We start from the raw sequence: 22,885 nt of genomic DNA on the forward strand, positions 1-22,885 counted from the left end.
AATAAAACATACACAATGTTGTTGGCCACTAACAATGACCCCCCCCCCCCCCCCCCGGCTACATTCTAGTTTCCATAGTGACACACTGATTCACAGATGGTGAGGAGGGTGTTCTTACTTCTACATGAACTTCTACATGAACATTTGTAGGAGGAGCACTGTTTAGGTGTGTTCTTTGAAACATTTGTTGGTGTGTAAATACAGCATCTACAGACTACAGTCCAGTGTTTCAACAGACTTTTACATAGCTAGACAACATGGGTGCTTGCGCATGTTGAGTGTGACAGAGATCGACAATTCTGTACATTATTTGCTGCAATGATACTTAAAGCACTTTTCCATATTCCGCTCTCCAATGTTCCACTTTCCATTTCAATCACTGAATCTCTCGCTTTTCTCACCGAACAGCACTTCATACTTCTATTTCCCCCGTTATCATTCATCATCAGTGTTCTCCTCCTCAGCCCTTCTAGCCTGTATTTGTCACATACTTAAGCTTTCCTTCCATCTGTTTCCCCAGTAAAAAATCCATCCCATTCCCACTTTACATTGCACTGAGCAACAATCAGGAGGTGAAACTCATTAGGACATATTCTAATATACATTCTGTTGGCCAAGACTCTTGGTATCAGTCTTGGGACTCCTAACTCACAAACCAGACACTTAAAATAGCCAACACAACACAGTACACAGTCAATCTCTTCCCTCCCTGCCCCTCATCAAAGTAAAACCCAACATTCAAATCATCATTCAGAGTTCAACAACAATACCCCGCACATCGTCAATCGAGGTTGGAGCCAGTCACAGACAAGAATAAGACATAAATGATGAGAACATTTGGTGAAGGACTGTCATTGGTTAGATCAGATATAAGTTCTGTAAACCAATCAGATTATTTCCAAACAACATCAAGTTATAATAAAGGATCACTGTTGTATATAAAAAGATAAGGACATATCATGCTCTCATTATTCAGTAAAGGCCAACCAAGGACAGATATCTATGATACGGTACATATGGGATGCCTAATGCTTCCCTCTTACAGAAACAGATGCACTGTATTGTATCATCTTAACTAATACGAGGGCATTACAACTATGTAGAGATCTAATCATATTTGGCTGGGGGAGAAACGTTGTGCTGTGGTAGACATGTGACCATGCATTTGATAAAATCAACACTCAACATAGGAGCACGTTCACCTCCACAGCATCAGTCAGGCTAATAACGTGTTTTTCAGTCCCAACACCACCGGATCACGTAAGACAAATGGGACTTCAGTGGTGGAGTTAAACAGGCATTTGTACCACGCCTTGCTAACAGGCTGCACACTGACTGAGATACACTGGTACTGCTTGTCACGTCAGCATTTCCAGTATATTCCCCAGGTCTGAGATGAACTAAGTAAGCCTGGTCTCGCCATTCATTAGTGCACACCGTACAAAACCTTTTTGCAACAGAAAATGAAAACGAGTTTCTTATTGTAAAAATCCAGGTAGTTCCTCCCTGTTTCAGTACGTTTTCTTCTATTTAGTGCCTAATGAATACGAACCTGGTCTCTGATATGTTTGACCTTTAGCCAACTCTTATCTGTCATGTTCATAATTGTCTGACAAGGCAACAAACAGAACAGTAGTTGATTAGAGCACAAACATATCTGACCAGATCAGGCTATAGATTCAGGGGGAAATTCTAACCTCCATTTTGTCAAATTTTCACTTCATATCAGTGGGTGAAAATTGGACTAGAAGTTAGGACACCCATTAAGTGCCGATATTCTCCCCGTTTCTCTCTTCACTCTTTTCTGACTGTCCTCTTCCAGCGTCTGTCTCCAAATCAGAGGTTCTCCTAACCTCTAACCAGTTTAAACAAGAACCTGTCTGTGCGCTATATACAAAGAAAGAAATAGAAAATAACTTAAACCTGTATATACATAACCATTCAGATAGCAAAAAGGAGAGGTTAAACTGGTCAGCGCTGTTTTTTTCTCCCAGATGATGTTTAAATACAATGATTTATTTGACATCCCAAAAAGATTGTGTACCATCTGTCTTTTACATCGCTGAAGTTTCTAACAGCTGTAGTTCATACCTCGTCTTAAAAACGTATATGATTTATATGGCTTTCTTCACTGTGATTTCCATTGAATGGGTTGTTAGCATTTTCAGTAATCATGTCACTAGTGAGCTGAGTGTGATGCTTGTGTAACAGAGTTAGGAATGTACCGTAATGCTCCGCAGCTAGCTTGAAATGTTGCCGATGGAGCTAACCGATTGGTACCTTCTGTATAGCTCAATCGTGTTCCCGCGTTGTCATGGAAGGCGGTCACGTGTGTTGCAAAACAGAGGATCACTGGTTCGAGCCAAGGATGGAGACAGGGACGGTGGAGGAAGCTAAACCGTTAGCGGCACATTGACGTCGGTTACACTTCTCTAAGATAGAAATCAGAATAGAACTAGCCTACCTAAGGTTGAGTGTCAGCATGAGAGTGTGCGGGTTAAGATAGAAATTCGTCACACTGCGATAACAATATGGATTCTGTCATGATGCTATGCCTCAGACTCACCATGATGAGTGTCTAGTGCAAAAATTCCACCTTCTAGTAAGCAGCATGCCGTTTAAATAGGATGTTCTCTACTTGTTTGATAGATGCCAGCGAAGAATACAGTAAAGCAGACACAGAGACGTCTGAGTCACTAAAAGCGTCAAGTCAGGTTTTTTTGCAATGCTTTTTCTTGTTTCTTTAGAAAATATGTCTTGAATGTGAGTGTTGGATCGGAAGTGTTTTGATCGCTTTGGGCGGCAAACTGCCTCTCCTCATTGGGCTTTCCTCCTCCTGGTCCCGTCATTGGACCTTCCTCCTCCTGGTCCCGCCTCCTGTCTCTGTTTAACCAATCAGGGAGCTGCGTCTTGACAAGTCCACATTGCTGGCACTCAGTCCTCTGCATTCTGATAGGCCGGTGTTGGCGTCCTGGAGAGAGGGAGGGAGAAAATAGAAAGGATGTTTTTATTTATTTATTTCACCTTTATTTAACCAGGTAGGCCAGTTGAGAACAAGTTCTTATTTTCAACTGCGACCTGGCCAAGATAAAGCAAAGCAGTGCGACAATAACACAATAGAAAAGAAAAATAGAAGTACAGTGTGTGCAAATGTAGAAGAGTAGGGAGGTAGGCAATAAATAGGCTCTAGAGGTGAAAATAATTACAATGTTTGATAAAGGGTAGGCACCAAACAATGTGTTAACTAAATCTGACACTAATGAAAGTCAAATCATTTCATTCAGACGTACATCTCAAGAGCTCAGTGACAGCAGTCCTTGGCTGGTAACTAACAGGTTAATAGCTCAGTGACAGTGATGGACGGCTAACACCAGGTACCTGTGAGGGGTCTTCTGCACTCTTGTTGAGGAAGTTGAGGGAGCTGGCTCTCTTCATCCTGAAGAACAGACAGACATTAAGGATTCAATTAGCCTCAATAGAAACAGTGTTATTGCCTGGGTTTTCCTTTAACATTAGGTTACTAACTCAAGTGCCTTGTCGGCTCCCCACTAAAGAACAAACCCACTGAGGCAAACACAAAACTGATTCACACAGTATGAGCAGTGATGGGCTAGGGTGCAGACATACACGCAGTCTCTCTCACCCTGGGTTGCGGGGCTCCTGGGGGCCACTGCCCTGTAGTTTCTTCACCAGCATCTCACTGCTCCTACGCAGCGCTTCACGGATCTTCCCAAAGGAGCCGCTCCGACGCAAAGAACCGTGACCTTCCTGAGAGAACAAGACAACCACTGCATAGTAAAGGAGTGGCCTTTAAAACAGAATGTCATTTTTTATGTATTTATTCTTTTCAAAAACGTTTTATTACTGACAGTAAGTACTGTGCAGAAATACAGTGTAGACATTGTTAATGTTGTAAATTACTATTGCAGCTGGAAACGGCAGATTGTTAATGGAATATGTACATAGGCGTACAGAGGCCCATTATCAACAACCATCACTCCTGTGTTCCAATGGCACATTGTATTAGCTAATCCAAGTTTATCATTTTAAAAGGCTAATTGATCATTAGAAAACCCTTTTTGCAATTATGTTATGAAAACTGTTGTTCTGATTAAAGAAGCAATACAACTGGCCTTCTTTAGACTAGTTGTGTATCTGGAGCATCAGCATGCGTCTTCGATTACAGGCTCAAAATGGCCAGAAACAAATAACTTTCTTCTGAAACTCATAAGTCTAGTCTTGTTCTGAGACATTAAGGCTATGCCATGCAAGAAATTGCCAAGAAACTAAAGATCTCATATGATGTGGTGTATTACTCCCTTCACAGAACAGCACAAACTGTCTCTAACCAGAATAGAAAGAGGAGTGGGAGGCCCCGGTGCACAACTGAGCAAGAGGTCAAGTACATTAGTGTCCTGTTTGAGAAACAGATGCCTCACATGTCCTCAACTGGCAGCTTCATTAAATAGTACCCACAAAACACCAGTGTTAACGTCAAAAGGTGAAGAGGCGACTCCGGAATGCTGTCCTTCTATTGGCCAGTCTGAGACTGGCCAATAACTCTGCCTAGAAGGCCAGCATCCCAGAGTAGCCTCTGCCAGACTTGTGAGGTGTCTGTTTTTAATGGGCCTCTGTACACCTATGTAGATATTCCATAAAAAGAAATAAGCCATTTCCAGCTACAATAGTCATTTACAACATTAACAATGTCTACTGTATTTCTGATCAATTTCATATTTTAAAATGAAAAAAAAAAAAAAAAAGGTAGTGTCATTAGTGTCAAAACACTTCATTTCTTCAAACTTACGGGCGATTCACAATATATATCTCAATTGTTTTTTTCTCTCTAAATCAATTTGTTGCACAATTATAGGTATATACACTGCATTTCAAACAGTTTGGAATAATTTTATGAATTCAGGGCTTGTAAAATTATACCTAGGAAAAATAAAAGCCTTCACCCATAAGACCCACTAATAATGACATTATTTGAACCTTCTTTTTAAAAAAAATAATCACTGATCAAGCATTCAAGTCTACGAAAATGCCCCTTTTGTTACAAATGTAACTAGAACCATGCACATCCACTAATAATGACCATCTTCTGGTAGCAGGTATTATAGAACATTAACACAGGTCTCATTAACAGTCTCTCAAGCACAAGCCCATGGCTAGTAAGTAGACAGCTATTCTTTATATTTAAAGTCTGGCCCACTTTGATCTATTTGCTTGCTAACAACGTAGAACAGTTGAGCTGTTATGAATACACCCTCCAGTCCGTCTCCAACTGTTGAACAACATAGCCTCTTCATTTTGTTTAGTTGTTGAAATCAAGTGGTCTACCTGGATAAGAAGATGTTTTCATTCTGAGAAATAAGCGAGTTGGCAATTCCTTAAACAAATGCATATTTTTATGCTCATTGAACATTTCTAAAACACAGACTAGACAGCTAGCACATAACAGTCTGTGGACATTTCTAAAACACAGACGAGACAGCTAGCACATAAGTCTGTGGCTAAAATTCTGCTTGCATTATCCACAATCATGTTCATTGATACTCTCGTTATAGTAGGGTCTGCTCTGTTCTAAAAGTTAGGAGTTGAGACAAAGAAAGTATTGTGAAGTAAAAGTCCTCTATTACAAACAATTAAAATTATGTCTGAATGTGTTTCGTGTGTCTAGAAGACCGGTTATGTCGGACCAAACCTCAAATGCAAATTGCGAATTTAAACTGCTTGTTGTCAGAGAGAAATAAGTTATATTTAGTTTCTTTGTTGTGAGTGGTAGGGGAGGGGCTTGGTGTCTGTGTGTGAGTGGGAAGGGGCACAATACACACAGCACAGAAGGAGCGAAGGAGACAAGACCATAAAACATTGATTCTTGCTAACAACATGTATTGGAATTAATTCGATATATAGCCCATCCCTAATTTGACTGTATGTTCACACTTACGAATGCTTCATCTTTCAACAATAATAAGACAAAGGAGGTTCGTACCCCGTTCCACTCTGCTCCGTCGTCCCCCTCACAGTCCCCCCGCTGGGGCCCGTTGAGACCCTCCCGGCTCTGCCGTCGCTCACCCCCTCCTGGGGCCCCATCCTTCAGGAGCTCCACCACCTTACTCTGGTTAATGGCATCTATACCCTGGGGGAGAACATGATAATGAATCCTAAATGTCAGCAGGGTTGAAACAGAGTGTGTGAGAGCTTCAAGACTCTAGACTACAGCCTTTGATAATTGCACTGCCAGTGTCTCAGTGCTTGTACCTTCTTTTTCAGTGATTGTGTAGGACCTGCTTTTTTGAATGATTGCATAGTAAAACCTGACTGAATGTGCAGTAACTGATAGCGATAGCGTATCACTGCTACCTGACAGCGTATCACTGCTACCTGACAGCGTATCACTGCTACCTGACAGCGTATCACTGCTACCTGACAGCGTATCACTGCTACCTGACAGCGTATCACTAGTGCTTGACAGCGTATCACTGCTACCTGACAGCGTATCACTAGTGCCTGACAGCGTATCACTAGTGCCTGACAGCGTATCACTAGTGCCTGATAGCGTATCACTAGTGCCTGATAGCGTATCACTAGTGCCTGATAGCGTATCACTAGTGCCTGATAGCGTATCACTAGTGCCTGATAGCGTATCACTAGTGCCTGGTAGCGTATCACTAGTGCCTGGTAGTGACAGTGAATTACTAGTGCCTGATAGTGAATTACTAGTGACAGTGAATTACTAGCACCTGATAATGTAGTGCTAGTACCTGATAGTGTAGTGCTAGTACTTGATAGTGTAGTTCTAGTACCTGATAGTGATAGCATATTACTAGTAACTGATAGTGACAGTGAATTACAAGTCCTGGATAGTGTAGTACTAGTACCTGATTGTGTAGTAACTGATCATGTAGTACTAGTACCTGATTGTGTAGTACTAGTACCTGATCGTGTAAGTACTAGTACCTGATCGTGTAAGTACTAGTACCTGATCATGTAGTACTAGTACCTGATCGCGTAAGTACTAGACCTGATCGCGCAAGTACTAGTACCTGATCGTGTAAGTACTAGTACCTGATCATGTAGTACTAGTACCTGATCGCGTAAGTACTAGACCTGATCGCGCAAGTACTAGTACCTGATCGTGTAAGTACTAGTACCTGATCGTGTAAGTACTAGTACCTGATCGTGTAAGTACTAGTACCCGATCGTGTAAGTACTAGTACCCGATCGTGTAAGTACTAGTACCCGATCGTGTAAGTACTAGTACCCGATAGTGATATTGACAGTAAATTACAAGTCCAGCATAGTGTAGTTCTAGTACTTGATCGTGTAGTACTAGTACCTGATCGTGTAGTACTAGTACCTGATCGTGTAGTACTAGTACCTGATCGTGTAAGTACTAGTACCTGATCGTGTAAGTACTAGTACCCGATCGTGTAAGTACTAGTACCCGATCGTGTAAGTACTAGTACCCGATAGTGATAGCGTATTACAAGTAACTGATATTGACAGTAAATTACAAGTCCAGCATAGTGTAGTTCTAGTACTTGATCGTGTAGTACTAGTACCTGATCGTGTAGTACTAGTACCTGATCGTGTAGTACTAGTACCTGATCGTGTAGTACTAGTACCTGATCGTGTAAGTACTAGTACCTGATCGTGTAGTACTAGTACCTGATCGTGTAAGTACTAGTACCTGATCGTGTAAGTACTAGTACCTGATCGTGTAAGTACTAGTACCTGATCGTGTAAGTACTAGTACCTAATCGTGTAAGTACTAGTACCTGATCGTGTAGTACTAGTACCTGATCGTGTAAGTACTAGTACCCGATAGTGATAGCGTATTACAAGTAACTGATATTGACAGTAAATTACAAGTCCAGGATAGTGTAGTTCTAGTACTTGATCGTGTAGTACTAGTACCTGATCGTGTAAGTACTAGTACCTGATCATGTAAGTACTAGTACCTGATCGTGTAGTACTAGTACCTGATCGTGTAAGTACTAGTACCCGATAGTGATAGCGTATTACAAGTAACTGATATTGACAGTAAATTACAAGTCCAGGATAGTGTAGTTCTAGTACTTGATCGTGTAGTACTAGTACCTGATCGTGTAAGTATTAGTACCTGATCGTGTGGTACTAGTACCTGATCGTGTAGTACTAGTACCTGATCGTGTAGTACTAGTACCTGATCGTGTAAGTACTAGTACCTGATCGTGTAAGTACTAGTACCTGATCGTGTAGTACTATTACCTGATCGTGTAAGTACTAGACCTGATCGTGTAGTACTAGTACCTGATCGTGTAAGTATTAGTACCTGATCGTGTAGTATTAGTACCTGATCGTGTAGTACTAGTACCTGATCGTGTAAGTACTAGTACTTGATAGTGTAAGTACTAGTACCCGATAGTGATAGCGTATTACTAGTAACTGATATTGACAGTGATTTACAAGTCCTGGATAGTGTAGTACTAGTACCTGATTGTGTAGTAACTGATCATGTAGTACTAGTACCTGATTGTGTAGTACTAGTACCTGATCGTGTAAGTACTAGTACCTGATCGCGTAAGTACTAGACCTGATCGCGCAAGTACTAGTACCTGATCGTGTAAGTACTAGTACCTGATCGTGTAAGTACTAGTACCTGATCGTGTAAGTACTAGTACCCGATCGTGTAAGTACTAGTACCCGATCGTGTAAGTACTAGTACTTGTAATGATTTACCAGTACTTAATAATGACATTGAATTACTTGCACCTAATACTTACTGTGAATTACTAGTAATGTATTCCTAGTAGCTGATAGTGTATTCCTAGTAGCTGATAGTGTATTCCTAGTACCCGATAGTGTATTCCTAGTACCCGATAGTGTATTCCTAGAACCCGATTGCGCATTACTAGAACCCGATCGCACATTACTAGAACCCGATCGAGTATTACTAGAACCCGATCGAGTATTACTAGAACCCGATCGCGCATTACTAGAACCCGATTGAGTATTACTAGAACCCGATCGAGTATTACTAGAACCCGATCGCGCATTACTAGTACCCAATCACGAATTACTAGTACCCAATCACGAATTACTAGTACCCAATCGTGAATTACTAGTACCCAATCGTGAATTACTAGTACCCAATTGTGTACCTGACAATGAATTGCTAGTAACTGATAGTGTATTACTAGTACCTGACAATGTATTACTAGTACCTGATAATGTATCACTAATACTATATTACCAGTACCTGGTAGCGTATTACCAGTACCTGGTAGCGTATTACCAGTACCTGGTAGCGTATTACCAGTACCTGATAGCGTATTACCAGTACCTGCTTGCGTATTACCAGTACCTGCTTGCGTATTACCAGTACCTGCTTGCGTATTACCAGTACCTGCTTGCGTATTACCAGTACCTGATAGCGTATTACCAGTACCTGCTAGCGTATTACCAGTACCTGCTAGCGTATTACCAGTACCTGCTTGCGTATTACCAGTACCTGATAGCGTATTACCAGTACCTGATAGCGTATTACCAGTACCTGGTAGCGTATTACCAGTACCTGATAGCGTATTACCAGTACCTGATAGCGTATTACCAGTACCTGATAGCGTATTACCAGTACCTGATAGCGTATTACCAGTACCTGCTTGCGTATTACCAGTACCTGATAGCGTATTACCAGTACCTGATAGCATATTACCAGTACCTGATAGCGTATTACCAGTACCTGCTTGCGTATTACCAGTACCTGATAGCGTATTACCAGTACCTGCTTGCGTATTACCAGTACCTGCTTGCGTATTACCAGTACCTGCTTGCGTATTACCAGTACCTGATAGCGTATTACCAGTACCTGATAGCGTATTACCAGTACCTGCTTGCGTATTACCAGTACCTGATAGCGTATTACCAGTACCTGATAGCGTATTACCAGTACCTGCTTGCGTGTCTTGGTAGAACACTCCTCCAGTGTCTCAGCTGCCTGTAATTTACCCTGTCTGCGGTACAGCGCCCCCAGGCTCTTCAGGGTGGTATTGACAGTAGGACTGACAGGAATGAGGTACATGTCAACATCTTGTCATCATTAAACCACAATGTTAATATAATTTAAAACACTGAGTTGTGTATTTATCTCCCATTCAAATTAAGTTTAATACTAAGTCTCACCTGTCAACTTTGCAGGCCTTGTACCAGCTCCCATACTCTACACAGGGACTAGCTTCCTTCCTCTTCCCCTGAGAGAGAGTGGGGGCAAGAGAGAAAGAGATAAGAGAGAGCGGAAAGGCCGGGAGAATAGAGGGGCAGTTAGCAGCAGTAGACATGAATTATTACCTTATTATAAAGCCTCAATTATTAATACATGAATATTCTCCGTCTTTATCTCAGTCCTATTGGTCTACCCATCCATCAGAGTTCATAAGCTGCCATTAACAGGTAGGACAGAAGGACCATGGTTCAGATCAGTCATACTGCAGCTACCTTGCTCTCCTCTCTCTCCTCCGCATGCATCCAGATTGGCTTGTTGTCATCTGCAAGAGAAGGGGATGAAGAGAGGAGGGGATGAGTGGCATAGTTTTATTTGAATATTCATATATTTTGTTTCACGGACCAGAACCGCATACCACGCGTTATGAACCGCATACCACGCGTTATGAACCGTATACCACGCGTTATGAACCGCATACCACGCGTTATGAACCGCATACCACGCGTTATGAACCGCATACCACGCGTTATGAACCGCATACCACGCGTTATGAACCGCATACCACACGTTATGAACCCCATACCACGCGTTATGAACCGCATACCACGCGTTATGAACCGCATACCACGCGTTATGAACCCCATACCACGCGTTATGAACCGCATACCACGCGTTATGAACCGCATACCACGCGTTATGAACCCCATACCACGCGTTATGAACCCCATACCACGCGTTATGAACCCCATACCACGCGTTATGAACCGTATACCACGCGTTATGAACCCCATACCACGCGTTATGAACCCCATACCACGCGTTATGAACCGTATACCACGCGTTATGAACCCCATACCACGCGTTATGAACCCCATACCACGCGTTATGAACCCCATACCACGCGTTATGAACCCCATACCACGCGTTATGAACCCCATACCACGCGTTATGAACCCCATACCACGCGTTATGAACCCCATACCACGCGTTATGAACCCCATACCACGCGTTATGAACCCCATACCACGCGTTATGAACCCCATACCACGCGTTATGAACCCCATACCACGCGTTATGAACCCCATACCACGCGTTATGAACCCCATACCACGCGTTATGAACCCCATACCACGCGTTATGAACCCCATACCACGCGTTATGAACCCCATACCACGCGTTATGAACAGTATACAACATGTTATGAACCGTATACCACATGTTATGAACCGTATACCACATGTTATGAACCGTATACCACACATATAACACATGTTATGAACCCTATACCACGCGTTATGCACCCCATACCACGCGTTATGAACCCCATACCACGCGTTATGAACCCCATACCACGCGTTATGAACCGTATACCACGCGTTATGAACCCCATACCACGCGTTATGAACCCCATACCACGCGTTATGCACCCCATACCACGCGTTATGAACCCCATACCACGCGTTATGAACCGCATACCACACGTTATGAACCGCATACCACATGTTATGAACAGTATACAACATGTTATGAACCGTATACCACATGTTATGAACCGTATACCACATGTTATGAACCGTATACCACACATATAACACATGTTATGAACCCTATACCACGCGTTATGCACCCCATACCACGCGTTATGAACCCCATACCACGCGTTATGAACCCCATACCACGCGTTATGAACCCCATACCACGCGTTATGAACCCCATACCACGCGTTATGAACCCCATACCACGCGTTATGAACCCCATACCACGCGTTATGAACCGTATACCACGCGTTATGAACCCCATACCACGCGTTATGAACCGTATACCACATGTTATGAACCGTATACCACACATATAACACATGTTATGAACCCTATACCACGCGTTATGCACCCCATACCACGCGTTATGAACCCCATACCACGCGTTATGAACCCCATACCACGCGTTATGAACCGTATACCACGCGTTATGAACCCCATACCACGCGTTATGCACCCCATACCACGCGTTATGAACCCCATACCACGCGTTATGAACCGTATACCACGCGTTATGAACCGCATACCACGCGTTATGAACCCCATACCACGCGTTATGAACCCCATACCACGCGTTATGAACCCCATACCACGCGTTATGAACCCCATACCGCGCGTTATGAACCCCATACCGCGCGTTATGAACCCCATACCGCGCGTTATGAACCCCATACCGCGCGTTATGAACCGTATACCGCGCGTTATGAACCGTATACCGCGCGTTATGAACCGCATACCGCGCGTTATGAACCGCATACCGCGCGTTATGAACCGCATACCGCGCGTTATGAACCGCATACCGCGCGTTATGAACCGCATACCGCGCGTTATGAACCGCATACCGCGCGTTATGAACCGCATACCGCGCGTTATGAACCGCATACCGCGCGTTATGAACCGCATACCGCGCGTTATGAACCGCATACCGCGCGTTATGAACCGCATACCGCGCGTTATGAACCGCATACCGCGCGTTATGAACCGCATACCGCGCGTTATGAACCGCATACCGCGCGTTATGAACCGCATACCGCGCGTTATGAACCCCATACCGCGCGTTATGAACCCCATACCACGCGTTATGAACAGTATACAACATGTTATGAACCGTATACCACATGTTATGAACCGTATACCACATGTTATGAACCGTATACCACATGTTATGAACCGTATACCACACATATAACACATGTTATGAACCCTATACCACGCGTTATGCACCCCATACCACGCGTTATGAACCCCATACCACGCGTTATGAACCCCATACCACGCGTTATGAACCGTATACCACGCGTTATGAACCCCATACCACGCGTTATGAACCCCATACCACGCGTTATGCACCCCATACCACGCGTTATGAACCCCATACCACGCGTTATGAACCGCATACCACACGTTATGAACCGCATACCACATGTTATGAACAGTATACAACATGTTATGAACCGTATACCACATGTTATGAACCGTATAGCACATGTTATGAACCGTATACCACACATATAACACATGTTATGAACCCTATACCACGCGTTATGCACCCCATACCACGCGTTATGAACCCCATACCACGCGTTATGAACCCCATACCACGCGTTATGAACCCCATACCACGCGTTATGAACCCCATACCACGCGTTATGAACCCCATACCACGCGTTATGAACCCCATACCACGCGTTATGAACCCCATACCACGCGTTATGAACCGCATACCACACGTTATGAACCGCATACCACACGTTATGAACCGCATACCACACGTTATGAACCGCATACCACATGTTATGAACCGTATACCACACATATAACACGTTATGAACAGTATACAACATGTTATAAACCGTATACCACATGTTATGAACCGTATACCACATGTTATGAACCGTATACCACATGTTATGAACCGTATACCACATGTTATGAACAGTATACAACATGTTATGAACAGTATACCACATGTTATGAACCGTATACCACACATATAACACATGTTATGAACCCTATACCACGCGTTATGAACCGCATACCACGCGTTATGAACCGCATACCACGCGTTATGAACCGCATACCACGCGTTATGAACCGCATACCACGCGTTATGAACCGCATACCACGCGTTATGAACCGCATACCACGCGTTATGAACCGCATACCACACGTTATGAACCGCATACCACACGTTATGAACCGCATACCACACGTTATGAACCGCATACCACACGTTATGAACCGCATACCACACGTTATGAACCGCATACCACACGTTATGAACCGCATACCACACGTTATGAACCGCATACCACACGTTATGAACCGCATACAACACGTTATGAACCGTATACCACATGTTATGAACAGTATACAGCATGTTATGAACCGTATACCACACATATGACACATGTTATGAACCGTATACCACATGTTATGAACCGTATACCACACGTTATGAACCGTATACCACACGTTATGAACCGTATACCACACGTTATGAACCGTATACCACACGTTATGAACCGTATACCACACGTTATGAACCGTATACCACACGTTATGAACCGTATACCACACGTTATGAACCGTATACCACACGTTATGAACCGTATACCACACGTTATGAACCGTATACCACACGTTATGAACCGTATACCACACGTTATGAACCGTATACCACACGTTATGAACCGTATACCACACGTTATGAACCGTATACCACACGTTATGAACCGTATACCACACGTTATGAACCGTATACCACACGTTATGAACCGTATACCACACGTTATGAACCGTATACCACACGTTATGAACCGTATACCATACGTTATGAACCGTATACCATACGTTATGAACCGTATACCATACGTTATGAACTATACCATACGTTATGAACTGTATACCACACATATAACACATGTTATGAACCGTATACCACATGTTATGAACCGTATACCACATGTTATGAACTGTATACCACACATATAACACATGTTATGAACCGTATACCACATGTTATGAACCGTATACCACACGTTATGAACCGTATACCACACGTTATGAACCGTATACCACACGTTATGAACCGTATACCACACGTTATGAACCGTATACCACACGTTATGAACCGTATACCACACGTTATGAACCGTATACCATACGTTATGAACTGTATACCACACATATAACACATGTTATGAACCGTATACCATGTTATGAACCGTATACCACACGTTATGAACCGTATACCACACGTTATGAACCGTATACCACACGTTATGAACCATATACCACACGTTATGAACCGTATACCATACGTTATGAACCGTATACCATACGTTATGAACCGTATACCACACATATAACACATGTTATGAACCGTATACCACATGTTATGAACCGTATACCACATGTTATGAACCGTATACCACATGTTATGAACCGTATACCACATGTTATGAACCGTATACCACATGTTATGAACCGTATACGTTTGGTATACCTTATGTTCCCTCACACGACAAATAAAAGGTATTTGCATTTAAAACCAAAATTTGTGGCATATCATTAAAGATTATTCCACCTCAACCCTAACTCCGTGAAACCTACAGTGTGTGTGGGAACACAAAGTGTCCCATGCCAGAGCCCTGTACTGTGCTCTACTGAGCGTGACAGTGTTTAAGGGTTTGATTGGCTTCAAGGCAGTGCTGCATTAACATGCTTTACACACGACAGATAGCCTGTATTAACCCTGAACTGACTGACTGGCCAGGACACGACCACGCATGGTCAGCCAATGACTACAGGGTTTACAGGGTAGTCCCGGCCAGAATGGACATACTGTTGATTCACACATCTTCTAATGCAACATGAAGAGTTGATGGAGGTGGTTGATCTGGTGGTAAATGTAGTAGTAGGGTGCATTCCAAATGGCAGCCTATTCCCACAGGGCTCTGGTCAAAAGTAGTGCATTACATAGGGAATAGGGTGCCATTTAATTAATAATAATTGATTGGATTTATATAGTGCTTTTCTATCGAGGTACTCAAAAAGCTTTACATAGTAGGGGGAAACGCACCTCATCCACCAGCAATGTGTTGCGCCCACCTGGGTGATGCATGGCAACCATTTTGTGCCAGAATGTTCACCACACATCATCTATCAGGTGGAGAGGTGAGGAGTGATGTATGCCCATTAGGAATGAGGCCATGATGGAATGGGGCCAGGTTGGGAATTTAGGATGCAGCCCTAGCTTGTCAGTGAGTGTTGTGTTAATGTCCACTGTAGGACTGCTGGTCGTACGAGACTCACTGTTGACTGATCCAAACTCCTTCTCATGTGCTCTGGTTAGGATCTCTTTGTACAGGGACTCAGCATCCTTGAACTTCCCCTGTTTGAGGTAGCATGTAGCCTAGAGAGATGAGATGAAACCTCAAATGGTTTGATGTGAAAATACAACTCAATACACAAGCCAATAAATGTAACAATACCAAGATCGCAAAAAAAACATCTGTCTGTTCAACTTGAATAAACCTGATTAAATCTCTCAGGGGGAATTCATTACTGAAAATGTAGCTCGTCAACCCTCTACTACAATGTCTAGAACCTTTCTCCCTCCCTCCCTCCCTCCTCACCAGGTTGTTCTTGGTCTTGGCTACGTTGGGGTCGTCAGCCCCCAGTTTGGACTGGTAGATCTCCAGGGCTTGTCTGTAGTAATACTCCACCTCCTCGTACTTTCCCTGGTTCTGACACAGCAGGGCCAGGTTGTTCAGCTGCTTGGCCACGTCAGGGTGGTACTTCCCCAGGACCTGAACACACAACCATTTAAATACTTGACCTACAGGAAACGACAAGTCATACATATACTTTCACTTGTGAGTTATCATGGGCTATGAATTTATCTAACCAGGAAAAACTCTGTAATGATCCATACCTTCTCTCTAATCTCCAGGGCTCTCTTACAGAGGGGCTCAGCCTCCTTGTACTTGCCCCTCTTCCCGTAGAGCACAGCCAGGTTGTTGAGAGTGGCGGCTACCGCAGGGTGGTCCTTCCCCAGGGTCTTCTCTCTGATGGCCAGGGCATCGTTCAGCAGGTGGGCTGCCTCTTTGTACTTGTTCTGGTCCCTGGAACAAAACATCTCATCATGTTAGAAGATGAATACATGTGCTACCTGTAGTTAATCATTAAGTCTTCAGCCAGCTATTCATCTGAGCAAGTGTATCTAAAACTATCCACACATCCATCCATCCTACACACACACACACACACACCTGTAGACCAGGGCCAGGATGTTGAGCATGGTGGCCACGTCAGGGTGGTCGTGTCCGGAAGTCTTCTCCAGGTCCTCCAGGGCCTGTTTGCAGAGGGGCACGGCCACCTCGTACCTCCCCTGGGAGGCGTACTGGATCACCAGGTTGTGGAGAGTCCTCAGGCGGGCCGGGATCTCATAGCCACCCTGCTGGGCCGCCACCTCTCCGCTGGGCTGGGCTGGAGGGGGAGGGGGAAACACAGCGGAGAAGGGAGGGGAAACACAGCGGAGAAGGGAGGGGGAGGGGAGGGGAAACACAGCAGAGAAGGGAAACACAGCGGGGAAGGGAAACACAGCGGGGAGGGGAAACACAGCAGAGAAGGAAGGGAGGGGAAACACAGGGGAGAAGGGAGGGGAAACAGCGGAGAAGGGAGGGGAAACACAGCGGAGAAGGGAGGGGAAACACAGCAGAGAAGGGAAACACAGCGGGGAGGGGAAACACAGCGGAGAAGGGAGGGGAAACATAGGGGAGAAGGGAGGGGAAACACAGCGGAGAAGGGAGGGGAAACACAGCGGAGAAGGGAGGGGAAACACAGCGGAGAAGGGAGGGGAAACACAGCGGAGAAGGGAGGGGAAACACAGCGGAGAAGGCAGGGGAAACACAGCGGAGAAGGCAGGGGAAACAGCGGAGAAGGCAGGGGAAACACAGCGGAGAAGGGAGGGGAAACACAGCGGAGAAGGGAGGGGAAACACAGCGGAGAAGGGAGGGGAAACACAGCGGAGAAGGGAGGGGAAACACAGCGGAGAAGGGAGGGGAAACACAGCGGAGAAGGGAGGGGAAACACAGCGGAGAAGGGAGGGGAAACACAGCGGAGAAGGCAGGGGAAACACAGCGGAGAAGGGAGGGGAAACACAGCGGAGAAGGGAGGGGAAACACAGCGGAGAAGGGAGGGGAAACACAGCGGAGAAGGGAGGGGAAACACAGCGGAGAAGGGAGGGGAAACACAGCGGAGAAGGGAGGGGAAACACAGCGGAGAAGGGAGGGGAAACACAGCGGAGAAGGGAGGGGAAACACAGCGGAGAAGGGAGGGGAAACACAGCGGAGAAGGCAGGGGAAACACAGCGGAGAAGGCAGGGGAAACACAGCGGAGAAGGGAGGGGAAACACAGCGGAGAAGGGAGGGGAAACACATTTGGGAATGACATCAAAGTTAGTGCTCTGCTACAGCTGATGATGTCACAGGTTTGGGTTCTCTATTGCTCTCGTACAGGTGTTGACTACCAGTCTCTGGGTTGGACACATAGTAAACATATTTAGATTTTTTTTAAATGATGTTAATCATTTAGACTTGTGGGATTCCCCTATATGGTCCTCTTCTTGATCAATTAATCAATCATCATCATACCCTGTCCCTGGTCGTCATCGTTGGGGAACAGGTCGTCCAGGCTGTCTTTAGACGTCTCCCCTGCAGCCTTCTCCTCAGACTGTGACACGTCGTCGTCAAACTTCTTGATCTTGTTCATGAACTCCAGGTGCTTCTTCTCTTCCTCCAGCTGGGCAACACTCTGCTCACTACGCTGCAGCTTGTGCTGGGGGAAGGAGAGGAGAAGAAGAGGGGAAAGAAGAGGGGAAAGAAGAGGGGAAAGAAGAGGGGAAAGAAGAGGGGAAAGAAGAGGGGAAAGAAGAGGGGAAAGAAGAGGGGAAAGAAGAGGGGAAAGAAGAGGGGAAAGAAGAGGGGAAAGAAGAGGGGAAAGAAGAGGGGAAAGAAGAGGGGATATGAGTGTGAGGGAGGTGAAGCTCGACAAATGTTTTGCTTTGGAAGGGTATAAAATGATAGCATACTCCAAAATCTAAATTGACGAGATGAGCCCACATCATCGACGGTGTACGTTGGGACATGGACTCATAACGCTTTAATCACTTTGGGTCTAGAAACATCTGAAAACCATTGATAGAGTGAACTACCAGTGCAAGCAGTATGTAGTGATATGCTGTACACGTACCTGTGTTCCTGCTAGCTCATCTCTTAACCACTGGTTCTCCTGACACAGTCGTCTGACCTGGGCTCTTAGCTTCTGTTTCTCTGACTCCACAGCACTCAGGTGACCCGACAGGGCAATGATCACCTAGGGAGAGAGAGGGAGGGGTTAACCCTCTAGTCTAAGCCGGGGAGGGGGGGGGGTTTCTACTAAATTATGGAATCCTTATAAGGACCCATTTAGGTATCCCCTAAAACATATACACACGTCTCATGGTCTGACAAACACCGCTGTAGCTCTGCCACCTTTCACCGCAGATGCGGAAGGCCGATATCGGCGATTGAGACGCAGCTCACGGGGGAAAAAAAGAAGATATCTCTAGCTTAGACAGACAGATATTTATGGGGATCTATATTATGCTAATTAGATTTCCGCAAGGCCACAGATATGGATTCAAGAGGGTCAATTGAAGGAAGAGAGAAAGCTTTGAGAATGTTTCAGTTTCTAAAGAGTAAGCGGCTAGCCTTGGGGTGATGATCATCTGAAGAGAGGGACTTTGTTTGATCCATTTAATCTTTATTTATCTAGGCAGGTCAATTAGGAGCTAATTCCTTTTAAATGACAACCTGGCAAATAGGGGGGGATGGATTCAAATAATACAGGAAAGCTTTGATAATGTTTTGGTTTCAAAGGGTTGGTTTCAAAGGGTTGCGTGTGTATAATATTATTAATTTAGTGGGTGTTTTTTCTGTTCTATTTTACACATGTACACGTGTGTTTTAATACATGGTTTAATTGGAAATGTTTTTTTGTTGTTGCATATCCTATTATCAACGGAGACTCTGAGGCGATTAGGGTAAGTGCCTTGCTCAAGAGCACACCTTGTCGGCTCGGGCATTCGAAGAGCAACCTTCCGGTTACTAGCTCAACGATCTAACCGCTAGGCTACCTCCCATGACTGACTGCTTGTTGTAACCTATTCTGAGACCAGTGCAAATAACGTCCTCTTTTGGATGACAATAATATATTGTTCTATTCTACTCTATTCAAAGTAGGGTGGGGAGGTGGAGGAGTGAGTTGAGTCGGAGGGAAAGCTTTGCATGTCTTTTGGGACGTTATTTTACGCATTTCATGTTATATCAGTCCATCAGTGTCTAAGGCAGACTCCCACTGGCACCTTCCTACAGGAAGAACAACTCCCCTATTCTCTATAATTCAACGTCCTCTCTTTCTACAAGAGACGTTATTCTAAATAAATCCTTGTGTTGAGTATTAGTCACACAATGTACCACGTTATCGTCGAGGACCAGAATCATCTTTCCCCCCTTCACTCATGATTTGTCATCATTGCATCATCATCATCCTGTACCTCTAAACCAGAGTAGTAAGCATCTTCCACTCAACCCATCTCTCCTGTCTCTCTTTCTTCTCTCCCCCCCTCACTGAATCCCTCAACCCCTTCTTTCCCCTACATCTCTCTCCTACCTGTGCCTCTCCCAGGCCTAAATCTATGGCCTCCAGGCTCTTCCGCAGCAGGCCTGACTTCTCCTGGGCAGCAGGTGGCTGGGTGCAGTCCAGCAGGGACGTGAGGAGCTGGGCATGCTCCCCTCTGAGTGTCTCCAGGCCCTGCATCACAGTCTTTGTGTTGAGCACGATCTCATCCTGGGTCAGGCGCTCCAGGGCCTCCTCGCTGCGTGGGTACACCATGGTGGACATAACCTGAGTTCACACACACTGGAGGGGAGAGAGATTAGTTTTGAGTTAGCATATTCTTGTTCGAAGCTCTTAGAATCAAGGCTTGTTAGAGGACGAGCCATCTAATCATATTACAAGACTCAGAAAAAAATAATGTCCGATTATGAGATTATTTCAAGGATGAGCATTAGAGGAACAAAATCCCTCCAAGAGATTATGTTTACACAACTGTTCAGTCTGTTACCAACAACCAACCATGCCACAGCTCACTCCTCTGGGCCCTCTGCCTCTGTTCCAATGGGACTCGAATCTTTTGAGCTTGAATAAATCAATTAATGAGCTGTGAGCATTTCAGTTACAAAGCTATTCGATACATAGTTTGCGTGACACTACCTTTATAGTCAATCTATATCGCGACTCGCGAGAGAACAGAATTGACTAAATGGACTCATGGAAGTTAAAGACACGCATCGTCGCAGATTTATAGCTGGACCGAGCAGAAATGCGCGACTCCGCGACTTCTCCTCCACTCCTCTGCTGTAGACGCGCACCTGTTCTCCTCTCGCGTCGCCAAGAGGCCCTCGCCCACACAATCACCTCGCTCCTCCCTTCCCCACCCGCACAATCCATTGACTGCAATGCACCAATATGAGCGATCCCGTAATTTCCCATCCGATTGCCACAACTAACACATCTCTCAAACGGTGTATGGAACGTTTGGCAATTTGCAACGCTTGTTGTCGATCCATCTTACTGTCAATAGTAGCCTAGTATATGGACCAACACACTTTCGGAATCACCCCTCTCACGGGATGACAAGAAATGAGACAGAGGATGAATGAAGGAGATCGACAGAGCAGAGCATTACAAGGAAATAAAATACATTCAGTATTTTTTGAGATCTAATCTATTATAAGATCTTGGCCTTTATCATACAAAGAATGATAGGCCTTAATGTCACACGCAGGCTCGTATCCTATAACAAAAAAAACACTCCGACATGTTTGCAAGCATAGAGGCAGGTTTGAGGCCCAGAACGAAATATGCTTCTGCAAGGGCTTTCTGCAATGGATGCGGTCGTGAGAGCACAGTACAAAGTATCTATGCTAATTCAATGAGGACCATGACAATTTCCCCAACACTTAAAATAAGCGATGACTCGTCGAAACAACGTAGCGAACCAAGACGAGCTCGATTGGCAACATAGTTGAACGTTGGTGATATGACGAGCCTGGTCTGGGAGAGGAGCACAGGTATGATTTTGTAGCCTAACTCTCTCGATTGGACGTAAGAATATAAGCCAATACAATTCATATACTGTTAAAAATACACTGACAAACCTCATAATGAATCTCAATCCACACGTTACCTTAATCGAAACGGTTCTATTTCCCCCAAGACAAGAGCGCTGCCCCCGGTAACCTCGAGCTCAAACAAAGCACCACGGACTGTTGTGATGCTCCACTTCAATCCCTTTTTGTAAGAGTGGGCGACGCTCCTGAACCGCAAGGCTGAAAAGATAACGGTACCGATATTAACCTGCGTTTACATAAAGATTGACGGTATAATATCACCGATTTTTAAAATGATACGTTTTCTACAGCTAAGCAAATTGTTAAATGTAGTCAGGTAAGTTAACAAAAGTGGGTCTGTGCACCACGATAAACATCTATTTACCTTCTCTCTCCCCAGTCCGCCCGCCGGTTAAATCCTGATGACACGTTACTCGGTCTGCTGCACTATAAAAATAAACCCACGACACACCACTGGCTTTAATCCCGTTGTATAACGTCGCTGCCGTCTAAAAGCGAGCAAATTCCAAGCAATACATTGTAACCAATTATGCTAGCATGGCTGGCTAGCTAATGAATTCGAGCCTGCCACGAATTAGCCTAGTCAATGTTCTCGTCTTCCGTAACTTGAACCGGAGCAGCGCTCTAAATACAGGAACACTATTTGCCGTGAGTCGGCATCGTTCTATCCATCCCTAGAATTTGTTTTAAAGATAGTACGGGACTGGTACGTTCTCTCACAGTTTGAGAAGTGTGTTCCAAGGATGACAGTCGCTACCCGAAAATGGCTGTTGTCCGAATTCTCCCACAATCCACAGCCTCAGCCCTGGCGCTATGACATCACCCCAGCCGGGGAAGGGGCACGGTGTTGAGGCAGGAGGTATTCCTTTTCTTCATTCTAATGTAGACATATA

At 44.7% G+C, this 22,885-nt stretch overlaps 1 protein-coding gene across 5 annotated transcripts; it reads right to left on the bottom strand.

Annotated features, from left to right (window-relative positions):
* Positions 1-392: 392 nt before the first annotated feature.
* On the bottom strand, positions 393-22,857 carry LOC110531564 (kinesin light chain 2). 5 transcript variants are annotated; one of them, XM_021614799.2, is made up of 16 exons: positions 22,357-22,850; positions 22,049-22,190; positions 20,470-20,718; positions 19,009-19,131; positions 18,411-18,594; positions 17,028-17,244; positions 16,691-16,880; positions 16,392-16,565; positions 16,069-16,168; positions 10,486-10,535; positions 10,174-10,241; positions 9,944-10,052; positions 5,999-6,145; positions 3,644-3,768; positions 3,379-3,436; positions 393-2,971 (listed from the first exon to the last, which is right to left on the bottom strand). In XM_021614799.2, the coding sequence occupies exons 3-16, from the start codon at positions 20,698-20,700 to the stop codon at positions 2,888-2,890; spliced, it is 1,860 nt and encodes a 619-aa protein (XP_021470474.1). In that variant the 5' UTR covers positions 20,701-20,718; positions 22,049-22,190; positions 22,357-22,850; the 3' UTR covers positions 393-2,887. The 5 variants fall into 5 exon arrangements, with proteins under 5 accessions (XP_021470474.1, XP_036843283.1, XP_021470477.1 ...); XM_036987388.1 differs by lacking the exon at positions 22,049-22,190 and having other exon boundaries at positions 22,750-22,857; XM_021614802.2 differs by lacking the exon at positions 22,049-22,190 and having other exon boundaries at positions 22,713-22,855.
* Between the last annotated feature and the right edge of the window lie 28 nt (positions 22,858-22,885).

This window comes from Oncorhynchus mykiss, chromosome 9 (assembly GCF_013265735.2).
Source record: "Oncorhynchus mykiss isolate Arlee chromosome 9, USDA_OmykA_1.1, whole genome shotgun sequence".
Taxonomy (NCBI): domain Eukaryota; kingdom Metazoa; phylum Chordata; class Actinopteri; order Salmoniformes; family Salmonidae; genus Oncorhynchus; species Oncorhynchus mykiss.